We start from the raw sequence: 21,851 nt of genomic DNA, 5'->3' as shown, positions 1-21,851 counted from the left end.
TTTACTGCATAATTGATATTCCCCCTCGCCAGGTATAAGTCCACTTCTCCTGATATTCCCTTTCCCAACACAGCAACTCTCTTGTCAAATTTGGAGATCTTCGGAACGCGTATTGTATCTATCGTAGTCATCGGAAGTTAAGCTAAAATATTTTTTTTGTTCGCAAATTATCACCAAGATAGATCGCGCACCAAAAAGTCAACTGTTATTACATCTATTATAAATATAATTAAAAAGAACAATTACATCTCTCTAATAGTCTTTGAATTGCTCACTGAAGAATGCCCTATACGGATTGGCCGTACCTATTTTGCTGATTTCCTCAACCTCTTCTTCAGTCAATTCAAAGTCAAACAAGTCTAAAGACTCTTTCAATCTGCTCTCCTTCGAAGAGGTGGTGACGGGCAAAATTCCTCTTTGCAAAGTGTACCTCAACAATACTTGAGCTTCGGTCTTGTTATACTTTTCAGCTAATGTCTTTAAAGTCCCAGCAAGAGCATTTGATTCAACCCTCGACAATGGCGCCAATGGCGAAAAGGCTTCTACCAAGATACCGTGGTTTTGACAGTATTCAACAATGTTCTTTGATTGATTTTGCAAAAACGGATGGAATTCAATTTGATTTACAACAGGATAGAACTCGGGACTTGGAGAAGCTGCAAAGAGCCTCTCTAAGTGAGGAATGGGAGCATTTGAAATACCAATTTCTCTAATTTTCCCCTCTTTCTTTGCCTCAATTAGAGCTTCCCAGATCTGTTCCAAAGTGTAACCGTGGGTTTGTTCGGTGGTGAAAAAGGGGGAATGAATCAAGAATAAGTCAATATAGTCAACACCAAGTTGACTCAATGCTTTGTCTACCGATTCCTTTGGCGACTTGCTATATGCCTTTATTGGTCCCCAGCCAGGACTATACTTTGTGGTAACCCAAAGGTCTTCTCTGGGAATGTCAGCTTTCTTGAGCGCCTCACCAACCTCCTTCTGGGTGTTGTAAGCTTCAGCGGTGTCAATGTGTCTGAATCCCAATTTCAATGCTAAAAGAATGTTATCAACTAATTCGGTGCTGATATCATTGATTGATTGTTGTTGTTTCCATTTCGTACCCGTTCCAAGAGCAACGGAAACCTCTTTTCCCGACTTGGTGCGGAAAGTCTTTGATAGTAAGTTCGACTGGGTCATTGTCAATTGGCTTCTGGAAAATAGGGAAAAGAGGGAAAAGTGTGGAAAGTTTTAGATCGTTCGTTGGTTCATTTATCTAAACCCTCTGACTAATATTTAAAATTCCACAGTTTTTGTGAGTAACTCCTGCATATAGTGAGCGGATTTATGCGGAATTAGAAGGGATCAGTAAAAGCAGTGTAATCGTTCGTAAGACATAATTACGGTAAAGCTCAGCTGGGCGGCACGACAGTTCAGACTATCCAGCAAGATTTCCCCTACGATGCGAAGAAGCAGTGTTCTGTGGAAACTGATTGGCTGCTTTTGCGCAAGGTTGGTGCCACTAAAGCTGACACATTTCGTCCCAACATGCCATTACCACCAAAAAGGAGTTCAAAATAACACCTTCTCTCGATTGGCTGAACTTTCATATTTTTCTTCTACATGTGAGCTCTCACCCTGCAGAAGTAAATGTGTGTGTGTGTGTGTCTGTGTGTCGGGTGATACCCTTTTAGGACATTAAATGTCCCGATTAGTCTTAATTTATTCCATTTTGTGCGACAAAAGTAGAATTGACACCAAACACTACCCCCTACTGCCCAGCCATTTCTAGTGACAGAACGGCACCAAAAATGTTTACTAAAATGGTTATGTCGTTATGTAAATGTCGTTTGCAAGTCTAATTCGTCTATCTGAGCTAGAGTGGAGACCATACAAAATGTCGCCCGCTTTGTCTCCTTATCGTTGCCCCCGACAAGTACTAGCAGCCTCCCTTACCCCCCGTAAAAAAAAAAAAAGCGAACTGTTCCTCTGCATTGCTTTCTTCTTCTTTTTCTTCTTCTTCTTCTTCCACAATCAACGCCAAATATGAAGCTCTCAACAACCACAGCTGTATCATCTGCGTTGGCATTGTTGTCGGTAACTGCCGTCGACGCTTTAACAATCCAGAACCCATTCAATGGGCAACAACCTTTGCAATTGGATTTCAATTACGACAAGTATGCCTCCCAATTGTCCAACTTGTTGTTTGACGAGGAAAAGCAAAACGACTTCTTTTCCAAGGTCTCAACTTTCTTCAACGAACCTTTGGAATCATTGACTCATGAAACAAAGAAGTTATGGTCAGATATGATTTTGAATTCGAAGCAATTTAACGACTTGAGATTCACTATCCCTGGAAAAGCCGGCAAGATTATTAAACAAAACTTTGACTTCCATGTCAAGGATCAAAAGGTGCCTAACCATCAGTTGAGGGTCAAATCCACCCCTGAAGACTTGGGGATCGATACTGTCAAGCAGTACTCGGGATATTTAGATGTTGAAGATGAAGATAAGCATTTCTTCTTCTGGGCGTTTGAGAGTAGAAACGACCCAAAGAAGGACCCAGTCATCTTGTGGTTAAATGGTGGTCCAGGATGCTCGTCAACCACAGGTTTATTTTTTGAACTAGGCCCATCCTCAATCAACAAGGACATCCAAGCAGTGCACAACCCATACTCCTGGAATAATAATGCCACAGTAATTTTCTTGGACCAGCCTGTCAATGTTGGATACTCCTACTCGTCATCCTCGGTCTCAAACACTGTTGCTGCTGGTAAGGATGTTTACGCTTTCTTGGAGTTGTTTTTCAAGCAATTTCCACAATTTGCCGAGTTGGATTTCCACATTGCAGGTGAGTCTTATGCTGGCCACTACATTCCTGTGTTTGCCAGTGAAATTTTGAGCCACCCAGACCGTTCTTTCAAGTTGAGTTCTGTTTTGATTGGTAACGGTTTGACTGATCCATTAACTCAATACGAATACTACGAGCCAATGGCCTGTGGTGAAGGTGGTGAGCCAAGTGTGTTGGAACCAGAAGAGTGTCAGTCAATGACCGATTCCATTCCAAGGTGTCAATCGTTGATCCAGCAATGTTATGAATCGGAGTCGGTATGGAGCTGTGTTCCGGCAACAGTCTATTGCAACAATGCCCAAATGGGTCCTTACCAAAAGACTGGTAGAAACGTTTATGACATTAGAACTATGTGTGAGGGATCAGACTTGTGCTACGAAGGTTTGCTGTATATCGACACGTATATGAACAAGCCTGAAGTTATGAAGGCTTTGGGTGCCGAAGTATCCAGCTACGAGTCGTGTAATTTCGATGTTAACAGAAACTTTGTATTTGCCGGTGATTGGATGAAGCCTTACCACAAGAATGTTATTGACATTTTACAACAAGACTTGCCAGTTTTGATTTACGCAGGTGACAAAGATTTCATTTGCAATTGGTTAGGTAACGAAGCGTGGACTGACAAGTTGGAGTGGAGTGGCTCTAAGGGCTTCTCTAAGGCTCCAGTGAGAAAGTGGAAGATTGACGGCAAACATGCTGGTGACGTCAAGAACTACGAACATTTTACTTTCTTGAGAGTCTTTGGTGGTGGCCATATGGTTCCATACGACCAGCCAGAAAACGCTCTTGACATGGTCAACAGATGGATTTCTGGAGACCGTAAATTTTAAGTAGTTAGAGACAATATAAAAGGATATGTTTGATATTAGCGAGCAAAAGTGTAGAGGGAGGTTTAAAACGTACTAACTCTATTTTTGTTTGAAACAGTTTGTTCGAAAATTGGTGCGAAAATTTCTTAAAATGTGCAAAATCAGTGGAAATGATGTAAAAAGTAGAGGAAGTTGCCTTACGAGTGGTTACAACACAAGACGAATCAACTGAAGGCTGGGCTTGTAAACCCAATAGCCAATCTTGATCGTTCTTTGAATTAGAATTTTAACCTTTTCACATCGTCAATGCAGGATGAGATAAATGCAAATGCACTAGAATAAGTCAATGCAGTGTTTTAGAACTTTCTAAAGCAATTGAAGAGAAATTGACTTATCAAACATTGTGTAAGGAATGATTAAAAGAATCGTCACCGATGACAGTAAGTAATAGTGTATTGATTGGGTTATCCTGGTGGTGGCGTGTGGAATTATAATTTTGCGTTTCGCACAAATAAAAGGATGTTTACAAAAAAAGATTCAACACAACTTCCTGATTTGGCATCAATGTAAACAAATAGCGAAGCAAAAATTAATGGAATGGAATTAACCTTAGACGTTTGAAAGGCGATTTAAGACAAGGAGAGACGTATGGGAAGGAGATGAGCGATTAAGTGACAGAAAGAAAAGAAAAAAACAATCAATTTATTGTACCAACAGATTGTGTTTTGGTCTAGAGTTTGTTACCACATAGCAATCTACAACAACTAAATTTCAACCCAGGTTGGATCCTAAATTCCATCTAATAGCTGCAACCCCCTTTTTATATCACTTTTATTTGTTTAACCACATGCTTGGATAAGACAACTTACTACAACTAACCACCGCTTATCTTTAATATCCCTCTTGATACCCACAATATAATACCTTCCCATCAATGATTATACGGCATATACACCTTACGTCACTACTACTATCTTTTGCATTGGCTATAGTTCTGGGAGTCTTAACAATACTTCAAAATCATCACAATGTGTATCATCTACTATACTCGGTGTCAAGCTTTGTCCTAGCGGCATACTTCGTCGTACCCGTTGTTTACACACACATCATCACCATTGCAGTTCAGTTCATTATATCATTAACCAACATCATATCAGGTATATTGTTGATTATCCATTTGAATCACACTGCCATCACGGTTTTATTCACAGTCAATATTATATTCATTTCGTTATCGTTTTTCATGTTATTATTGGTGATTTATATACAGAGCAACACAATCAACGACCAGGTCGCTGATACGGTTTCCAAAAAGGCGTCCGATGCAACGCTATTTGATCATGAGTATGCATTAGACAAGAATTGGATAGAAAAATATGGAACCGATAGTCATGATGCCGCCCACCCCTTACCTTATTCCATGTCGGCAAATACCATTCAACTGGTTCAGTTGCAACAAAACCGAAACGAAAAAACCAACGATGCATCGTCCCTCATAAACGTCGAAGATCACTATGACATGCTAAGCGTACCGAAGAGAGAGACCATGCGTGGTGAGAATGCCATAGACAAGCAGAAAACACGTATGCAGCGATGGAAACTGATCAACGATGAGCGACAATTCATGTCTCATATTAATGAATCGTTGCTCCCACCTGTTTTGAGGAACAATAAGCGGCTCTCGGAAGATAATGAGGGAGATGGAGCCGGAGACATGCAGGGCTTGGAGCAGATTAGTGGATTTAAACCAAGAAAGTTGCGTTCTACGATGACATTAGACGATTGGAACCTCGAGGAATACAATAACGCCAGAAAAATATCTGGCTATACTGTTGTGCCTGGTGTGCACCACATTGTTAGTGATTCCAATTTGTACAAAAAGCCTATTGACACAAATGATGTGCATTTATTGCCCCCAAAGGAAAGTCCGGTGGAGAATATCGACGATTTGAGTGACATTGATACCCACAAACCATCGCTAGATAGAGATTTTAGTTACCCATCAAATCAAAGTGAGTGTGCACCTTCCCTCCACACTTATAGAAAGGAAAGTTCCAATTCCCAAATCACTCAACTGAGTGTCAATGTCAGCAAAGATCAAGAACAGTCTCAGGCCATCTCGCCATATCCGTTACCAGAACCCACGACCCCACCTCCATCAAATGAACTGCTGGCCCACTCTAAAAACAATTCACCGATCAAAAAGTTTCTAACCGATAGCCCGAGAAAGATTTTCCGCTCGAGTACAACTACATTCCACCAACGTCATCACAACCATTCAAGCTCAATTGCATCAAATTCATACTCCTTGATGTCGGGTGTCTCTTCTAGATCGAGATCGTCATCACCAAAAAAATTGAAATCGTACTTGAAGATTCACAAGCATAGTTTGAGTGTGCCAAACTTTGCTATCAACAAGTTGTCGCCATCACAGCAGTCAAACTCGCCACTTCCTTCTCCTCAGCATTCAGAATACTTTTCTGTCAATTCAACCAAGCTCATCGAGCCAATAGACTTGTGGGAAATACAAACTACAAACTTTACGTACGATGAAGCTGAAGGCCACTCATATGGCGAGCCAAGGATCAATGACGGTAATGGTGAGACAGATGGGGCAAATGACGGATCAAGAGTCAGTTCTCTACCAAGTCAAGCTATTGGGGAGTATGATAGGGAAAAATGGCGGACAATCAAGATGTGTAAAGACGGGGAAACCATAGAAAAATCATGTGTATAGCGATAAGAGGATATACTGAAGAGTATGCATCAAATTGTCAAACTAATTGTAGTGTATGCTCATACATAGGATGTCTATTTGTTAATATTCGCTCTGATATGTCGTAACTTGCATTCATTTTTCAATTTTTCTCGTTTCCGATGAGATTTCAATTTTCTTTTTTAAAACCAAACGCATTTGTGGAAAATCAGTTAAAAACCAAACTCCACCCTGCAAAACACCATGGATGATTTGTTTGATGTATTCGATGAGGCTCCGGGAGCTGTGCCTCCTAAGATAGAGGAGGTTGAAGAAACTGAATATGCCAAAGAGACAAACGGAAACGAAAAGAAAAGAACACATTCCGATGACGAAGTACAAGATAAGAAAAAGTCAACACCCACAAAGAAGGCCAAGCAACAACAAGAAGTCAAGCCTGTGGTGTTTGACTCGGTGGAGATTGAAGCATCGAGAGAGGTTGATGCCAGTGGTGGACTACAGCAGACCACCGATGATCCCCACTCCAAATTGAAATTGAGACATCAAGTTAGACACCAAGTAGCAGTTCCGCCATCGTACCCTTATGTCCCCATAAGCGAGCACAAGCGTGAAAAAGAAGCCAGAGCATATCCATTCACGTTGGACCCTTTTCAGGATACTGCCATCTCATGTATTGACCGTGATGAAAGTGTCTTGGTTTCTGCTCATACGTCAGCTGGTAAAACCGTTGTCGCCGAGTATGCTATTGCCCAATCTTTAAGGGATAAGCAAAGAGTTATTTACACTTCCCCCATTAAAGCGTTGTCGAATCAAAAGTACCGTGAATTGCAAGCTGAGTTTCAGGATGTAGGATTAATGACCGGTGATGTCACGATTAACCCCGATGCTGGTTGTTTGGTTATGACCACGGAGATTTTACGAAGCATGCTTTATAGAGGCTCCGAGGTGATGAGAGAAGTTGCCTGGGTCATTTTTGATGAGGTACATTATATGAGAGACAAGGCAAGGGGTGTGGTTTGGGAAGAAACAATCATTTTGCTACCCGATAAGGTCCACTATGTATTCTTATCAGCCACTATTCCTAATGCAATGGAGTTTGCTGAATGGATTGTCAAGATCCATAACCAGCCTTGTCATGTTGTGTATACCGACTTTAGACCAACACCATTGCAACATTACTTGTTTCCTGCAGGGGGTGATGGCATCCACTTGGTCGTTGACGAAAAGGGTACATTTAGGGAAGAGAACTTCCAGAAAGCAATGACTACGATTGGCGACAATACTGGCGATGATCCAGCCTCCGCAGACAAAGGAAGAGGAAGAAAGGGGCAGAGTTTCAAAGGTGGAAACAAGGATAGCAAGACCGATATTTACAAGATTGTTAAAATGATTTACATGAAGAAATACAACCCCGTCATTGTTTTCTCATTTTCAAAAAAGGATTGTGAGAAATTGGCCTTGCAAATGTCCAAATTGGATTTCAATACTGATGAAGAGAGAATAGCGTTGACTGAAATCTACAACAATGCTATTGGTTTATTACCCGAAAGCGACAAGGAGCTTCCACAAATCAAAAATATTTTACCCTTGTTGAAACGAGGTATTGGTATCCACCACTCTGGTCTTTTGCCAATTTTAAAAGAAATCATTGAAATTCTCTTCCAAGAGGGGTTTTTAAAAGTACTTTTTGCTACAGAAACATTCTCCATTGGTCTTAATATGCCGGCAAAGACTGTTGTTTTCACCTCAGTTCGTAAGTGGGATGGTGTAGGATTTAGATGGGTTTCCGGTGGTGAGTATATTCAAATGTCTGGCCGTGCCGGTAGAAGAGGATTGGACGATAGAGGTATAGTCATTATGATGATTGATGAGAAAATGGAGCCACAGGTAGCCAAGGGAATGGTCAAGGGTCAAGCCGATAGATTAGATTCGGCATTCCATTTGGGCTACAATATGATTTTGAACTTGATGAGGGTTGAGGGTATATCTCCTGAGTTTATGTTGGAAAGTTCGTTTTATCAATTTCAGAACGCTGCTAGTGTGCCAGCTTTGGAACAGAAGATGCAGTCGTTGCAAAACGAAATTGAAGGGGTACATATTGACGACGAAGCGACTGTAAAGGAGTATTACGACTTTCTGCAACAGCTCAACAAGTATACAGCCGACGTGAGGAAAGTCATTACACACCCAGGTCATATTTTGCCCTTCTTGCAAGACGGAAGAGTGGTGAAGATCAAGGTTGGCGATTACGACTATGGCTGGGGAATGGTTACATCATTTGTCAAGAGGAAAAACAGTCGTTTCCAGACTCAAGAATTTACCGCACACGAGTCTTATGTGGTAAATGTGTTTGTATACACAATGTTTGTTGATTCGCCAGTCAATTTGATTAAGCCATTTAATCCATTGTTACCAGAAGGTATTAGACCAGCAAGGCCAGGAGAAAAGTCGAGGGCTGAGTACATTTCAATTACGTTGGATTCGATAGAAAAGGTGAGCAGTGTCAGGTTGAGAGTACCAGATGATTACAAAAGTGCCCAAGCAAAAAGGACATTGGTAAAGACTATGAAAGAATTACCAAAAAGATTCAAGGATGGAATTCCGTTGATGGATCCTATCGAGAGCATGAAGATTGGTGACGAAGATTTCCGTACTTTGTTGCGTAAGATTGATGTTATCGAGTCGAAGTTATATAGCAACCCATTGCATGATACAGCCAGGTTGCAACATTTGTATGCTAAATACTCACACAAGGCTGATATTGAAAATAAGATTAAGGAATTGAAGGAAAAAATATTGGAAGCCGAAGCAGTGATACAGTTGGATGATTTGAGACACAGAAAGAGGGTTTTACGTCGACTTGGATTTATAACCCAGAATGATGTAATTGAGCTCAAGGGTAGAGTTGCGTGTGAAATCAGCTCAGGTGATGAATTACTACTTACTGAGTTGATCTTTAATGGTAACTTTAACGATCTTTCTAGTGAACAATCAGCTGCATTGTTATCATGTTTTGTATTCCAAGAACGAGCAAAGGAGGTGCCTCGCTTGAAGCCAGAGTTGGCAGAGCCTTTGAAATTGATGCAAGAAATGGCTGCTAAAGTCGCCAAAGTGTCCAAAGAGTGCAAGATTGACATAACTGAACAAGACTATGTTGAATCATTTAGGCCAGAGTTGATGGAGGTTGTCTTTGCTTGGTGCAAAGGAGCTTCTTTTACCCAAATTTGTAAAATGACTGATGTTTATGAAGGTTCATTGATTAGAATGTTTAGAAGGTTGGAAGAGTTGATAAGGCAATTGGTGGTTGCGGCAAAGGCTATTGGAAATGTAGAACTACAGGAAAAGATGGAAAAGTCATTGGAGTTGGTTCACAGGGATATAGTTTCAGCAGGATCTTTGTACTTATAAGAAATAAAAAGTGGCGTAAATGCTACCATTTAGGATCATAAAGTCAGAGAACAGTAACTAAAGCGCACTTACTCTCTTGCTCTTTCTGCTAATCAAGCATGACAAAGAGAATCTTACACCAAGGGGAGGTTGAACTCCTTTTTGTTAAATCAAAGGCATATCTCCACCCAACGCCATCAAAGAGAGACAATGTTGCTGGCTTTTTGTCACTTTCGCGACCCCCAAACTCGACTAATTTGGATATTATTTTAGCATTTACCCCTGAATCACAATTGAGTAAAGAAGAGATTAAGGTTTACAATGAAGTTGACGTGGAGGATGTTGATCTCAACTTGAGCGCATTCAAGAAGCATGGCAAAGCTAGAGGTGACAGGATTGTGTCAAAACCAAGTGCAAGCATCCTCAGCTCATATGCATTCACAACCACACTCTCCTATATCTATAGCATCCAGTTTAGAAACCCAAGCCATGGTTACTACTATGGAAGCATAGTTATCAACACACAAGATGGTGAGAAATTGCCAATTGTGTTTTTCCACGACGACGAATCACCATCAACAATCAAGAATCAAAAGCTACAAAATAAGCAGTTTGATCCATTTGCCGACGGAGAGTTGTACTGGGGTGCCCTTGATCTCTTGAATGTGTTGAAAAGCTTAGTGAATATTGAAAAGTCAACTATTGAGCCAAGTGTGTACTTGGTCAACCCCCAATCCGAGGATTTGAGGAATTTTGCTCCCTTCAAAAAGAAAGAAGTCAAGGAGGAACCACCAAATGGGTTCCAACTTCCTGATGTTAACAAAATGTTCAACACTGCAAAGTGGAAAGTGTTGGAAACTGTTGCAACCTTCACTGCCAAGACAAAGAATCAAGTGGTTGATTTGATTGAGGAAAATGCGCCAGTACAGGTCAAACAATTGATGGTGCAGCAGCCTCAGTTGGTAAAACTTGGTGACGACTTTGATTCAGCTAGAATGTATCTTGCCAACTGGGCCCAGCAGGTGAAACAGGATGCAGAGTCGTCAAAGTATGTTACTGATGACGAGATTTACGAACGAATCAGTCGCGAATTAAATTCGAATAAGTTGCTAACGCAGGAGGAGATAAGTCGCACTTCTCGAATGAAACCGGTGAGTGTTCAAGAGTGGGAAGGCTTTTTTGACCACACTGGGAGATTGAGCGTGACAGTGAAGGAGGTGAAGGATAGAATATTCCACGGTGGACTTGAGGACGAGGTAAGGAGCGAAGCTTGGTTGTTTTTGCTAAAAGTGTATCCGTGGGACTCATCCAGTGAAGAGCGAGAGGTTTTAAAGAAATCATATGCTTCAAGGTATGACGAATTGAAGCTCAAGTGGGTTGATGATGCTGACAGGAGAAACACTGAGTACTTTAAAGATCAGAAATTCAAAATAGAAAAAGACGTGAATCGTACAGACCGTGAGTTGGAAATTTTCAAAAATGGTGAAGGCGAAGAAGTAGGAGAGCCAGATGATGAGTATGACGTGGCAAACATAACCAATCCCCATTTGTGCAATTTGCGTGAGATTTTGTTGACTTACAACGAGTACAACACCGAGCTTGGGTATGTACAAGGGATGAATGATGTACTTTCGCCACTATATGTAGTGCTCCAGGATGAGGTATTATCATTTTGGGCATTTGTTAACTTGATGGATAGATTGGAAGGGAATTTTGACCCTGAATTGAGTGGTATCAAACTGCAGCTCACCAAGCTTATGAAGATGACTCAACTCACTTTGCCAAATTTGTACAAGCATCTTATTGAATGTCAGAGTGAAGGGCTCTACTTTTTCTTTCGCCATATTCTACTCCATTTCAAAAGAGAGTTGCGTTGGGACCAGGTACTACTGTTGTGGGAAGTTATTTGGACAGACTATTACACCAATGACTTTCAGTTGTTTTTTGCCTTGGCGGTCTTGTCTGATAATGAAAGAATCATTATCGAGAATGTGCTGCAGCCTGAAGAAGTTTTAAAGTATTTTAATGACTTGCTGGGTCATTTGGATGTGAACAAGTTGCTAGTCCGGGCGGAGATTTTATACAAGTTGTATGACCGTATGACTTATATAGTTGATTGAATAGGTTTTAATGTGAGATGATTAATTTCTTTTCTTGTAGCTTAAAATTTAAATTCGTTATCTATTGTCATACTATGATATCAGATACTCGTGGCCTGACCATTTGATTCTGGAATGGGCTATACTTGAGGGGAGAATGGTGCAATTCGTCCCGCCCACGTGCCTAATTTATATAATCCTCTATAGGCCCTATGCAAGAGCCACAAGCCATTAGAGTACTCCCTATCTTTTAAAGTAGTTTCTCATTGGAGATTGCCCTGACGATGCCCTGGTCTAATCATCTGCCAGCACATGATGGAGATTGGTTGATGTTCTAATCAAATCTCGCCACATTAAAAAAGGAAAGACATCTCTTTTTATATGCAGGAAACCATAGAGGTTATGAAAAGCCGGCTCATCAAAAAGGAAGCCGCAAGAATTCAATTCATTCCAACAATTAATTGCAATCAGGTAACGAAATGACAGAATCAACGCCGTTGCTTAATGAAAGGGGTGACGAGCTTGACGCCTATGAATCAATCAGTGTCAAGAGGAGAACAAAAATTCTTCTATACACAGTCACCGGTCTTCTCGGCTTTATAACCCTTTGGGTCTTTACCATGGTCCTTCCTAGTTATTATATCCCCGAGGCTGTGCCGCTAAAGCCTATCAACCACATTTCCCAGTTAAAGGCCACTTTTGAACCTGATAGTGCTGGAAAACAAATCAACAGACTTATAATGATTGGGGATATCCACGGTCACTACAATGAATTTAGACAGCTATTGAAAAAGGTCAAATATAGCAAAACAAAAGATGAACTATTAGTGTTGGGAGACTTTATCACCAAGGGTCCAGACTCATTTAAAGTGTTGGATTACTTGGTTGACCACGAGATTGAATGTATTTTTGGCAATCACGAATTTTATGTTCTACAATATTATTCAAGCTTTCATGGTCTTGAACTGCCTCGGTTCCATCTGGACAACACGCAGTTTTCTAACCTTGCTGGAACACGTGGAGCATTCAATGACGACCCGGAATACTTACTTGCTAAAAAATTGCAACCTCATCACGTGCGATACATAAACAGCTGTTCGGTGATTAAAAAGCTTGGTAAGGTACCTTTGGAAGATGGTGGTGTCGCACCTGGGGTTGCAGTCCATGCTGGTCTTCGACCTGACTTGGAATTAAGGGAACAGGATCCGGTTGATAATTTAGAGATGCGATCCTTGATTGGTCCGTTTTACAATGAGACTACATCTTATCCTGACACCCCATTTGCCAAAAGCTGGTCTAAAATTTACAACTCAAAGCACGGGGAAAAGCCAGCAAACTATGTGGTTTATTATGGGCATGATGCTGGCAGGGGGCTCAAGTTGAAAGAATATACAAAGGGTTTGGATTCGGGGTGTGACAAGGGAGGAAAGTTGACAGCTGCTGTTATTTCATTACGTTTGAAAAAGGGGCAGCTAAGATTAGAAGAGGAGATTGTACAAGTTGGTTGTTCATAGAGGTGTATAGAGGTTTTAGAAAATATTTGTGCTCAGTTTTTTCAAATCGGTACGATATGGTTCAAAATCAATTGATGCAGACACTCTTTAATATAAGGTGCCTTTATAGAAAACCACATTTTCTAGTTGTATCTGTGTCGTAAAAGGTTGTCAACTAGCCAATGAGTCCAAAGCAGGACCCGGAATTTATGGTTTCATCCAGGTATAATTATATTTAGGTGTGTTCAGCGAGTATAATTAAGACCAAAATATTTTTGAACTTTGAATATGCTGTCTCACCTGGACAGCCAGTTTTGACAGCTCTTGAATGATTTTGGAAACTTGTTCTTCTAACTTGCTGTTTAGTGGTTTACAGTTGCCCATTTTACCTTTGGCAAGTGGTAACTAAAATAGATAACAATCATTACAGAAAAGGTAAGGGGTATTTATTTCAATCAAGTCGTCGAAAATAAAAAGAAGAAAACATCTATCATTCTGATATGCCATACTTTCTAAGTAGCAATAATAAAAGATATGTTGAAGGTTAAGTTTGAATAACACAAAAAAATCATTAGCTCATCATTGGCTTTCTTTGCCTTTTTTTTTAAAAAGGAAACACTTTTAAGGAAAGTCGTTCTTGAACTTCACCATTTGGTATTTTCGAAGCCTACTCTAAGTTTGAGAGCAGCAATTTATTACCCTTAATTCAAAGCACGTGTATAGGATAAATAAGTTCCAAGCACACACGGCGTAAGATAGAGACAACCGTCAAGCACGTTGAGAACTTAACGGCTATTTTGGTAAAAATCTCCCTAGCGTTTGTAGCGAAATTAACGCTACCTTTGTAATCTTGTTGGCCTGTTTGGGGAGAGGCTTGAGGTCGCCTTGTCTTGCATTACAATGTCTCCCTCATACTGTTGGCTTCAGTTTTCAAAATGCATTGTCTTACACACGTGTGCAATGATGTGATACCCTATCACCAATTAAACAATTGATGCTTCTCTTTGCAACATTGACTCTTGTCAATTTTAAAACTTTGGGAACTTTCCGTTCTTTCGAGATTGTGCGCATTAATCATTCAACAATGACTAAAAAGGCCCTAGTTGTTGTTGACTTACAAGAGGATTTCCTACCACCAAGTGGATCACTAGCAATAGCCAATGGAAGGTCGGTTGTTGAGCCCATCATAAAGCTAATCAGTGATCCGTATGTGAAGCAATGGTCATTGGTAATTGCAACGCAAGATTGGCATCCATCAAACCATACATCGTTTGCTTCCCAACATGGCGTAGAGCCGTTTACCGAGTTGGATTTTGAACATCCCGAATCGGGAAGAGTCAAGAAACAATTTGTGTGGCCCATTCACTGTGTTCAGGGTAGTACAGGTGCCGAGTTGGAGCTGAAGTTTTCGAAAGCTTTTGGAGAAATTGATGGCGTTCCTACAGCAAACGTGAAAAAAGGATACTTGCAAGATCGGGAATACTACTCATGCTTCCAGGATACGTGGGGGTTGCATCATACAGAAATGAAGCAGGTTCTACTCGACAATGCCATTGATGAAGTTGTGTTTGTGGGACTTGCCTTTGACTACTGTGTATTAAATTCAGCCATTGACTCTGCAAAACTGTTCAAAACATATGTGGTAAAGAGCTTGAGTAAAAGTGTATCGCCAGAGAATGATTCAAAAACGGAACAGCTTTACAAAGATGCTGGCGTGATTGTTGTTGACGATATACTGGATATCATTCAAAGCTAAATTGATTACCTAGCTTCTATAATAACAACACCTTACAGTCAGACACTTTTTGCCGACAACCATTCTGTGATCTGCTCTTGACTAGGTAGTTCACTGAGTGATACCATCTTAGTTATTTCGTTATCCTTTTTTAATTCTTTGCTTCGTTTTAATTCATAGTCAAGAAGATGTTGACTATCCTTTTCTTTCCCATAATAATAATTATCCAATCTCTTCACAACATCCTTGGTATTTTCGCCTCGACTCTGCTTATTATCCAACCTTTTCCTTTCCTCAATCATTTTTTTCACATCGTGCAACTCTTTTGCTCTTCCAAAGTACCTCCACCCTGCAACGTTGACACCAGAATTAATCATGTCCTTGACATTGTGAATGTAGTCATTGCCCCCAAGGTTCTTTATATGATACTCCCAGCTTCGCTTTTCTTTAAATAATTGGTTCAAAGCGTCGTTCAACTCTCGAAGGCGTGCATCACTTGTTTGTGAATCATTAATCTGCGTCAACTTCGAAGAAATTTCTCCAAGCACTATGTTTCGCCATATTTCGGCTTGTGGGATTGATTGAACTTTCTGCACGTATTTTGGACGATTCTGAGGATTAGAATCTAGGGCCCCTGATTCTCGACTCTTGTATTGTTGAAAGTTGTTCAATGACATCTGTTGGTGATGACGCTTTCATTCCATCTCAATATATATATATTTTTTTTTGTGCAATGAATTCCAACTATCAATTTACTTCTATACAAAACTACATACCTCTAAATTGGTTCTTCGAAGCAGTTCTACGACCTTCAAATCTCTGTTTAGTTCTTCCCTTATCAGTACCATTCTCGTCACCTTTTCTTGGCCTATACTTCTTTTCTTTTCCTTTAGGAACAAATGTGAGCTCTGCCTCTCCCTTTGCATGTCTTTGAAGTCTCGAGTCATCCCTTGGCTTGCTTACTCTATTTTTATGCAAATTCTTGACCTGGGAGGCAAATGTCTCCTTTGCCTTGGTGGACTCCTTTGGTGCTTCCTTGGCAAGAACTTTCATTTCATTCTTGAACCTCTTTTCTTCTTCCTTCTTTTTCCTCAACTTGGCCAACTCTTTATCAAGCTTGGCTTTGTTTGCTTTCTTTACCTCCTCATCTTCACTTTCCTCACTTTCGGATTCATCACTCTCATCTGAATGATCCCCTGAGCCTCCTTCGTCTGCCCTCTCTTCATCTGACTCCTCTGCTGCTGTCAATCCTCTTGATCTCGTGATGTCCTTTTCTGGTGCCTTTACCGGATTCAATTGTTTATATTCATGCGACTCTTCATCAACTTGGAAATCAGGGTTCTCAAACATTTCCTTAAATCTGTCATCATTGATGACACCCTCGGCTGCATCACCTCCGACTTTTTCTTGCAACCTACTTGCCAAATCCTTGTTAACCTTGATCTTTGTGCTTGTGATGGCCCCAGTCGATCTGATTCTCGACTCTCTCTCTTTTTCAATCTTCTTTCTGATATCCCGTTCTCGTTGATCGCGTAATGAGTTGGGGTTGGCAATAAGATTGACTTTTTCGTACAACTCTGTATCAATAAAGAAACCATGCATATACGAACGTAAAACTTTTGACCCAATCAAGTGGCCCAAGTTCAATTTACGTACGTCGTCCTTGGTGATAAATCGGTAGTTGGAGTAAATAGTATCTGAAGGCTTCTCCTCCAACTCTTCAGTCACATTGTCCAAGAATGAACACCATGAAGGTGCAGGGCCCAAGTTTGGAATGTAATACGTGTGCATTGGCATACCTTCATTAGCCATGAAAAACATACCGGAATTGGAAACATGGCACACATCATTTATATCGACTGTTGGCTCCATCGAGGCAAATGGTTTCCCAGTATTTCTATCCCAAATTTTTGCAATACGTTTGTCACTCGTCAAAACTGTGTCCGGCTTCAATGTGTTTTCCAACCACTCAATATTCTTGATTTCAAATCCGTAACCTTGATCTTTGACAATTGATGGCTGGTTGGTACGTAGGTCATAAAGTAAAGTCTTTCCGCTTGATGTCCCACAAGCAAAGTTTAATCCATCTTGACGGAAACTGACAGACGATACTTGTATGCCAGACTCATTCAATTGCTCATCGATCCATAACTTTCCTGCTCGCGATTTCGATCTAGGATCCCAAAATTCAACAGTACCATCTTCTAGTCCAGCAGATATTAGACCATGCACTTTATTTATAGCCACCATATTGACTCCTCCATCTGTTTCCAATTGTAATGGGTTTAAAAACCTACCTTGCTCCAAATTTAGCCTGTACAATTCGTTTCCCAGTGCACCCACAAGTAAATCACAGTTTACTTCATTATAACACAAGCTCCTACCAAACTTGGGTATCCTAGTCTTGTAATAAATCCCTCCTTTGGTTTGAAACTCGATACTTCTGTCGACCTGCAAGTGGACCGATTTGGTCCAATCCTGGCTCAAGAAGACAAAGTCAACATTTTCACAATCGGTATGACGTTCAAATTTGAGTGACAAGTTGGCAAAATCGTAAACATGAATCTGGGGTTTGTATGTGCCTGTTGCCATACAGTACTGTCCATCAGGAGAGACTTTGATCCTATTTGAGGCCTCACTGAACTCAAAATCTTGAATTAGCTCAATACGATTGGAGTAGTCTATATCTTGTTTCAAAGCCTTCTTCCGCTTTTTGGCTATCCAGTCTGGTAACGAACGGGACACGTTAGATCCCGAGACCTGGTATATAGAAACATTCCCAGCAGATGTAGATTTGAGCACCATGGTTGTTGGGTTGTATAAAAGTTGCAAGTTCTGCAAATAATCTTGAGATGAGCCCGTTTCTTTGAAGAAGCGAAGAAAAAAATTAAAATTAACCCAAAACGCATTTTCATTATACACTGTACAAATAACTAAACTCAGAAGATTCTATAGTACAGTCAGCCACAGAATCCACCACCACTACCCCTTTGAACCAAGCATGGTCCGGCTTGAATGTGTCTACAAAAAATTGTAACCCACCTTGAACAAGATCATCTTTTAAAACTTTTCCATTCTGATGGATCAAGGCCTCGAATAGTTCAACAAAAGTGTTTATATATCTGAGATCACTATAGCAAATGTCATTGGCATAGTTGACCAAGCACACCCAAAGTCGTGAAGCGTTCACCGCTTTGTACTGCAAGTTGAGGACTTCATTAAGGATTGCACTAGTTTGCTGGTCAATACAAGACCGCTTGGTTTGAGTATAATCTTTGCAACAGATGCGGGTGGATAGCAAACTTGCAAGCAATAACTCGTAAAATGAGAGTATCAACTTTGCTTGTACAGGACCGCTCCCTGTGTCGATGTGTTGACACTCCATTTCCACATAGTGATCTATGAGCTTTAATACTTGGAGCTGTAGCATGTACAAATTCTCTGACTTTTGACTTTCATTCAATAAATCCAATGGGGTGGTGATAAACTCCTCAGGTTTGGATAAAGGAGGTAATGCAAACACTTTGAACCTTGAGCTTATTGAACTAGGTAAGGAATCAATGTAGTGGAAACTCACATTATGACTTAACAAATAATTTAGGTAAAGAAGGGTTGTGACGAGTGATGTGTTTGTTTTGAGTATATTGTAGCTTGAGTAGACATCATACTCTGGTGACGAGTTAATCACTTCAATGCTGGCAAGCAACTTGCTTATCGACTGACTGTTGAAAAGGGTGTTTCCTTGATCCAATGTTTGCAATATAAACTGTAAAGATTGAGCCAATGTGGGCTGGTGGTAACTTGGTGTGCCTGCTTGTCTACTATCATCGGAAGATTTCTCACGCAATATGTCTACCCAGCTTCTATTTCCTGTAGTTATGGGGTGGTCGTCGGTGTCGGTCGTCATGGTTTTGAGACACTTCCACTTGAAGGTACTCGGGGTTTTCTGGTTAAGGTACTTTTCTAGAAGAAATAGCTAATATGCAACTGGTCTGGTGTTGTTTATCAATTATTGTTGTATTATCTCAGTCCCCCATTACACTTGTGTGGCGATAAAGTTGGTGGTTAATCACATACGTGTCAGTGGTGGGATCGGTTTTGCAACAAAATTCGGAGAGATTGACACAACAAAAAATCAAATGTCGCGTGTAAAGTTTAAATGTCGGGAAAAGGTCTAAAAATGACATTGATTGTATACACAGTATAAATGTGTAATACCCATCCTAAAATAATGCGAGGGGAGCACTTGGGTGCTTCAACTTGCTGTCTTCAATCTTTGGAGAGTACTACACCAACTCAGCTGTAAATAATGCCACTTCCGGAATCTACTGTGCGGTGTAATTCACCAATCTTAGCGTGGTTGAAACCGCTGGTAAAATTTTGTGCAGGGTATGGACTCTTCATAGGGGATGCTGCACCCAATAAATTGAAATTAATTGGTTTTTATCGTCCCTTCAACACAAGTGATAGCGTGACCACCTACCAAAATTTTATCCTCGGCAATAGTCAACTTGATGGCACCATCACGACTAACAACTCTACCTTGCGAAGAATTCAACACCTGGACTTGCAGCAAGTCCGAGTGGTGTCGAATAAATGCTGCAACAGCACCGTTTCCACTTCCACAAACTGGGTCTTCGTCCACACCACAAACTGGAGCAAACGATCGAACTTCGATGTGTTCACCAGACCATTCCCCATAAATACTCACTCCAGTAGCCTCCATTTGCTTGTTATGTTTTGATAATTCAGAGAATGATGGTTGGACCGATAAAACTGTCTGTGCATCAGTAATATGTGCCACTATCCATCGAGGACCCACATCAACAAGGGCAGGTCTTTGCTTTCTATCAATGGCACATCCCAAACTGATCTCTAACGAATCAATTTGAGCATCATCAAGTGACGTAATAATTGGATCTGGTAATTCAAACGAGATAGACAGCCCTGGAACAACTGTTAACTTAATTAATCCAGCACCGCATTCTTGGACAAGCGCTCCGTCTTTAGCAAAGACAACACCAGCTTCAAGTAATGCATGTGCAGTACCAATGGTGGGGTGGCCCGCAAATGGCAATTCGCTATTCGGTGTGAATATGCGTACGCGATAGTCAGCCTTGTTGGTTGTAGTTGGGAGCACAAACGTTGTTTCAGAAAGATTGGTCCAATTGGCAATTTCTTGCATCTGTTGGGTAGTTAGCCCATTAGCATCCATAATAACAGCTACCGGGTTGCCTTTGAAAGGCTGCGAAGTGAAGACGTCAACTTGTTTGAACGCAGGCATATTGGGTGTGTAATCAAAAGTGAGTAATCAAAAGTGAGTAATTCAACAAAAGATATAAAAATAAAAATAAAAATGAAAATGAAAATAAAAATAAAAATAAAGAGCTGAACTAGCGATTACCAGGAGGCTTTACAATTGCATTCAACGTGACTTGTCATACTTTAATTCGAATATACCCTAGGCCGTGCATTTCACCTGGATATGTGGTGATGAAGCATACTGGAAGGGACATATACCCTGCTAAATAAAGCGTTATTATTGTTGTTAAAAATACGTCACGAGTATTATAATCATCTTCTTCGGAGTTGTGCAAAGACGGTTTCTTTATCAAGAGAAAGAGACTGGTGAAAGCAATCTATTTAACACCTTTCTACATTGGCCGCTTGAACCCTATGAGAATATTCCGAGAGTTTTCATGTTCACTTCCCCATTTCCCTCCGATGGATCTTGGATAACGGTTAATAATGAGAGTCCGCAAAGTGACTTTATGCTACTGTCATATATCCGAAAGGCAAGCTCATTCTTCAATTAACTGTTCATATAAAAAAAGCAACTCAGCGCATGATAACGCATTGATACTCAAGTTTAAGGATATCTCGGTAGCAATAAAGTGGTCTAGAACTTTCAACAGTCAAAGGCGTCCAGAAGTTAGGAAGTTGCTGTCTGCTATGAAAAGGAACATGACTTGTTTATATGTGCTTTCAGGTACTGTCGAAAGACGTGCTTTGGAATCTTTATTCTCAAACTGTTTCGGAAAATTCATTGACAAAAGAAACGAGAGTTCTTATGGCAAACACATTATGTGAGAAAATAACTTTGCAATCGAAGTATAAAGTAATCTTCTTTTCCTTCTACCAAGTTCAACCTCATTCAACTTTATCAAAACAAACATGGATCGCAATATACAATTTGAAACTACACGAGCTGCCAGCGGCCAAAGCCAAGGCAACTCGAGTCCAAATTATCATTATGGCAACTATCATCGGAGGTCAGATTCAGTGGATTTTGGAAGACGTGGAAGTACAATATCAATGCTTTCATTGCAGCATTCTATTCCGAGTAATACAAATACACCACCCACCTCGCCCCAAAACCAGTATAGACCCAACTTTGTAAAGCAAAGACAATCATTAGAACAACTACAATCACCTTTAGACTTGGTTCCTGAATCACAAATGATAGACTTAGACAGGATTACTCAAGAGTATAGAAGACAGCAACGGGTACTCAATGAGGCGGAGATCAAGTGGTGCAATTTTTTAAAGGAAATGCCTGTTGAGACCCAATGGCGGGCTGGTAAATCGAGTGTGAATCTACCGGAGACATCGGAAATGCTATTGAACAAATTCAACTCTGATTATAATATACTGGACAGCTGTGACACATCAACACTGAAGGAGAATGCATTGAGGCGTGCATTGGGTCGATTTAGAAATTCAAGTAGAGCATTAGTTAAACTTAGAGCAGGATCTAATAGAGATGAACGCAGTCGTTGAAGTTA

General features: G+C 40.5%; 9 protein-coding genes across 9 annotated transcripts; 7 read left to right on the top strand and 2 right to left on the bottom strand. All coding sequences in view use genetic code 12, as the record gives it.

The window, feature by feature from the left end:
• Positions 1–252: 252 nt before the first annotated feature.
• On the bottom strand, positions 253–1,176 carry CANMA_000735 (aldo-keto reductase superfamily protein; the record flags this gene model as incomplete). Its single annotated transcript, XM_051818119.1, has 1 exon — positions 253–1,176. One exon carries the CDS (start codon positions 1,174–1,176, stop codon positions 253–255), a length of 924 nt encoding a protein of 307 aa, XP_051673550.1.
• An 846-nt stretch (positions 1,177–2,022) lies between these two features.
• Positions 2,023–3,657, top strand: CPY1 (carboxypeptidase C; the record flags this gene model as incomplete). The annotated part of the gene is made up of 1 exon (XM_051818118.1): positions 2,023–3,657. The coding sequence occupies one exon, from the start codon at positions 2,023–2,025 to the stop codon at positions 3,655–3,657; it is 1,635 nt and encodes a 544-aa protein (XP_051673549.1).
• Positions 3,658–4,879: 1,222 nt separating this feature from the next.
• CANMA_000733 (uncharacterized protein) lies at positions 4,880–6,373 on the top strand (the record flags this gene model as incomplete). Its single annotated transcript, XM_051818117.1, has 1 exon — positions 4,880–6,373. One exon carries the CDS (start codon positions 4,880–4,882, stop codon positions 6,371–6,373), a length of 1,494 nt encoding a protein of 497 aa, XP_051673548.1.
• Positions 6,374–6,595: 222 nt separating this feature from the next.
• On the top strand, positions 6,596–9,760 carry CANMA_000732 (ATP-dependent RNA helicase; the record flags this gene model as incomplete). The annotated part of the gene is made up of 1 exon (XM_051818116.1): positions 6,596–9,760. One exon carries the CDS (start codon positions 6,596–6,598, stop codon positions 9,758–9,760), a length of 3,165 nt encoding a protein of 1,054 aa, XP_051673547.1.
• Positions 9,761–9,858: 98 nt separating this feature from the next.
• On the top strand, positions 9,859–11,859 carry GYP7 (Gyp7p; the record flags this gene model as incomplete). Its single annotated transcript, XM_051818115.1, has 1 exon — positions 9,859–11,859. The coding sequence occupies one exon, from the start codon at positions 9,859–9,861 to the stop codon at positions 11,857–11,859; it is 2,001 nt and encodes a 666-aa protein (XP_051673546.1).
• Positions 11,860–12,317: 458 nt separating this feature from the next.
• CANMA_000730 (putative serine/threonine-protein phosphatase) lies at positions 12,318–13,352 on the top strand (the record flags this gene model as incomplete). Its single annotated transcript, XM_051818114.1, has 1 exon — positions 12,318–13,352. The coding sequence occupies one exon, from the start codon at positions 12,318–12,320 to the stop codon at positions 13,350–13,352; it is 1,035 nt and encodes a 344-aa protein (XP_051673545.1).
• Positions 13,353–14,325: 973 nt separating this feature from the next.
• PNC1 (nicotinamidase) lies at positions 14,326–15,087 on the top strand (the record flags this gene model as incomplete). Its single annotated transcript, XM_051818112.1, has 1 exon — positions 14,326–15,087. The coding sequence occupies one exon, from the start codon at positions 14,326–14,328 to the stop codon at positions 15,085–15,087; it is 762 nt and encodes a 253-aa protein (XP_051673544.1).
• A 38-nt stretch (positions 15,088–15,125) lies between these two features.
• CANMA_000728 (ENP2) lies at positions 15,126–20,350 on the bottom strand (the record flags this gene model as incomplete). The annotated part of the gene is made up of 4 exons (XM_051818111.1): positions 15,126–15,691; positions 15,843–17,901; positions 17,987–18,991; positions 19,550–20,350. The coding sequence occupies 4 exons, from the start codon at positions 20,348–20,350 to the stop codon at positions 15,126–15,128; spliced, it is 4,431 nt and encodes a 1,476-aa protein (XP_051673543.1).
• An 890-nt stretch (positions 20,351–21,240) lies between these two features.
• CANMA_000727 (uncharacterized protein) lies at positions 21,241–21,846 on the top strand (the record flags this gene model as incomplete). The annotated part of the gene is made up of 1 exon (XM_051818110.1): positions 21,241–21,846. One exon carries the CDS (start codon positions 21,241–21,243, stop codon positions 21,844–21,846), a length of 606 nt encoding a protein of 201 aa, XP_051673542.1.
• Positions 21,847–21,851: the final 5 nt, after the last annotated feature.

The sequence above is a fragment of the Candida margitis genome, assembly GCF_024628925.1.
Source record: "Candida margitis strain CBS 14175 chromosome Unknown scaffold8, whole genome shotgun sequence".
NCBI lineage: Eukaryota > Fungi > Ascomycota > Pichiomycetes > Serinales > Debaryomycetaceae > Lodderomyces > Lodderomyces margitis.
The sequence above is the reverse complement of the archived record's forward strand: the minus strand, read 5'-3'. Positions and strand labels throughout refer to the sequence as shown.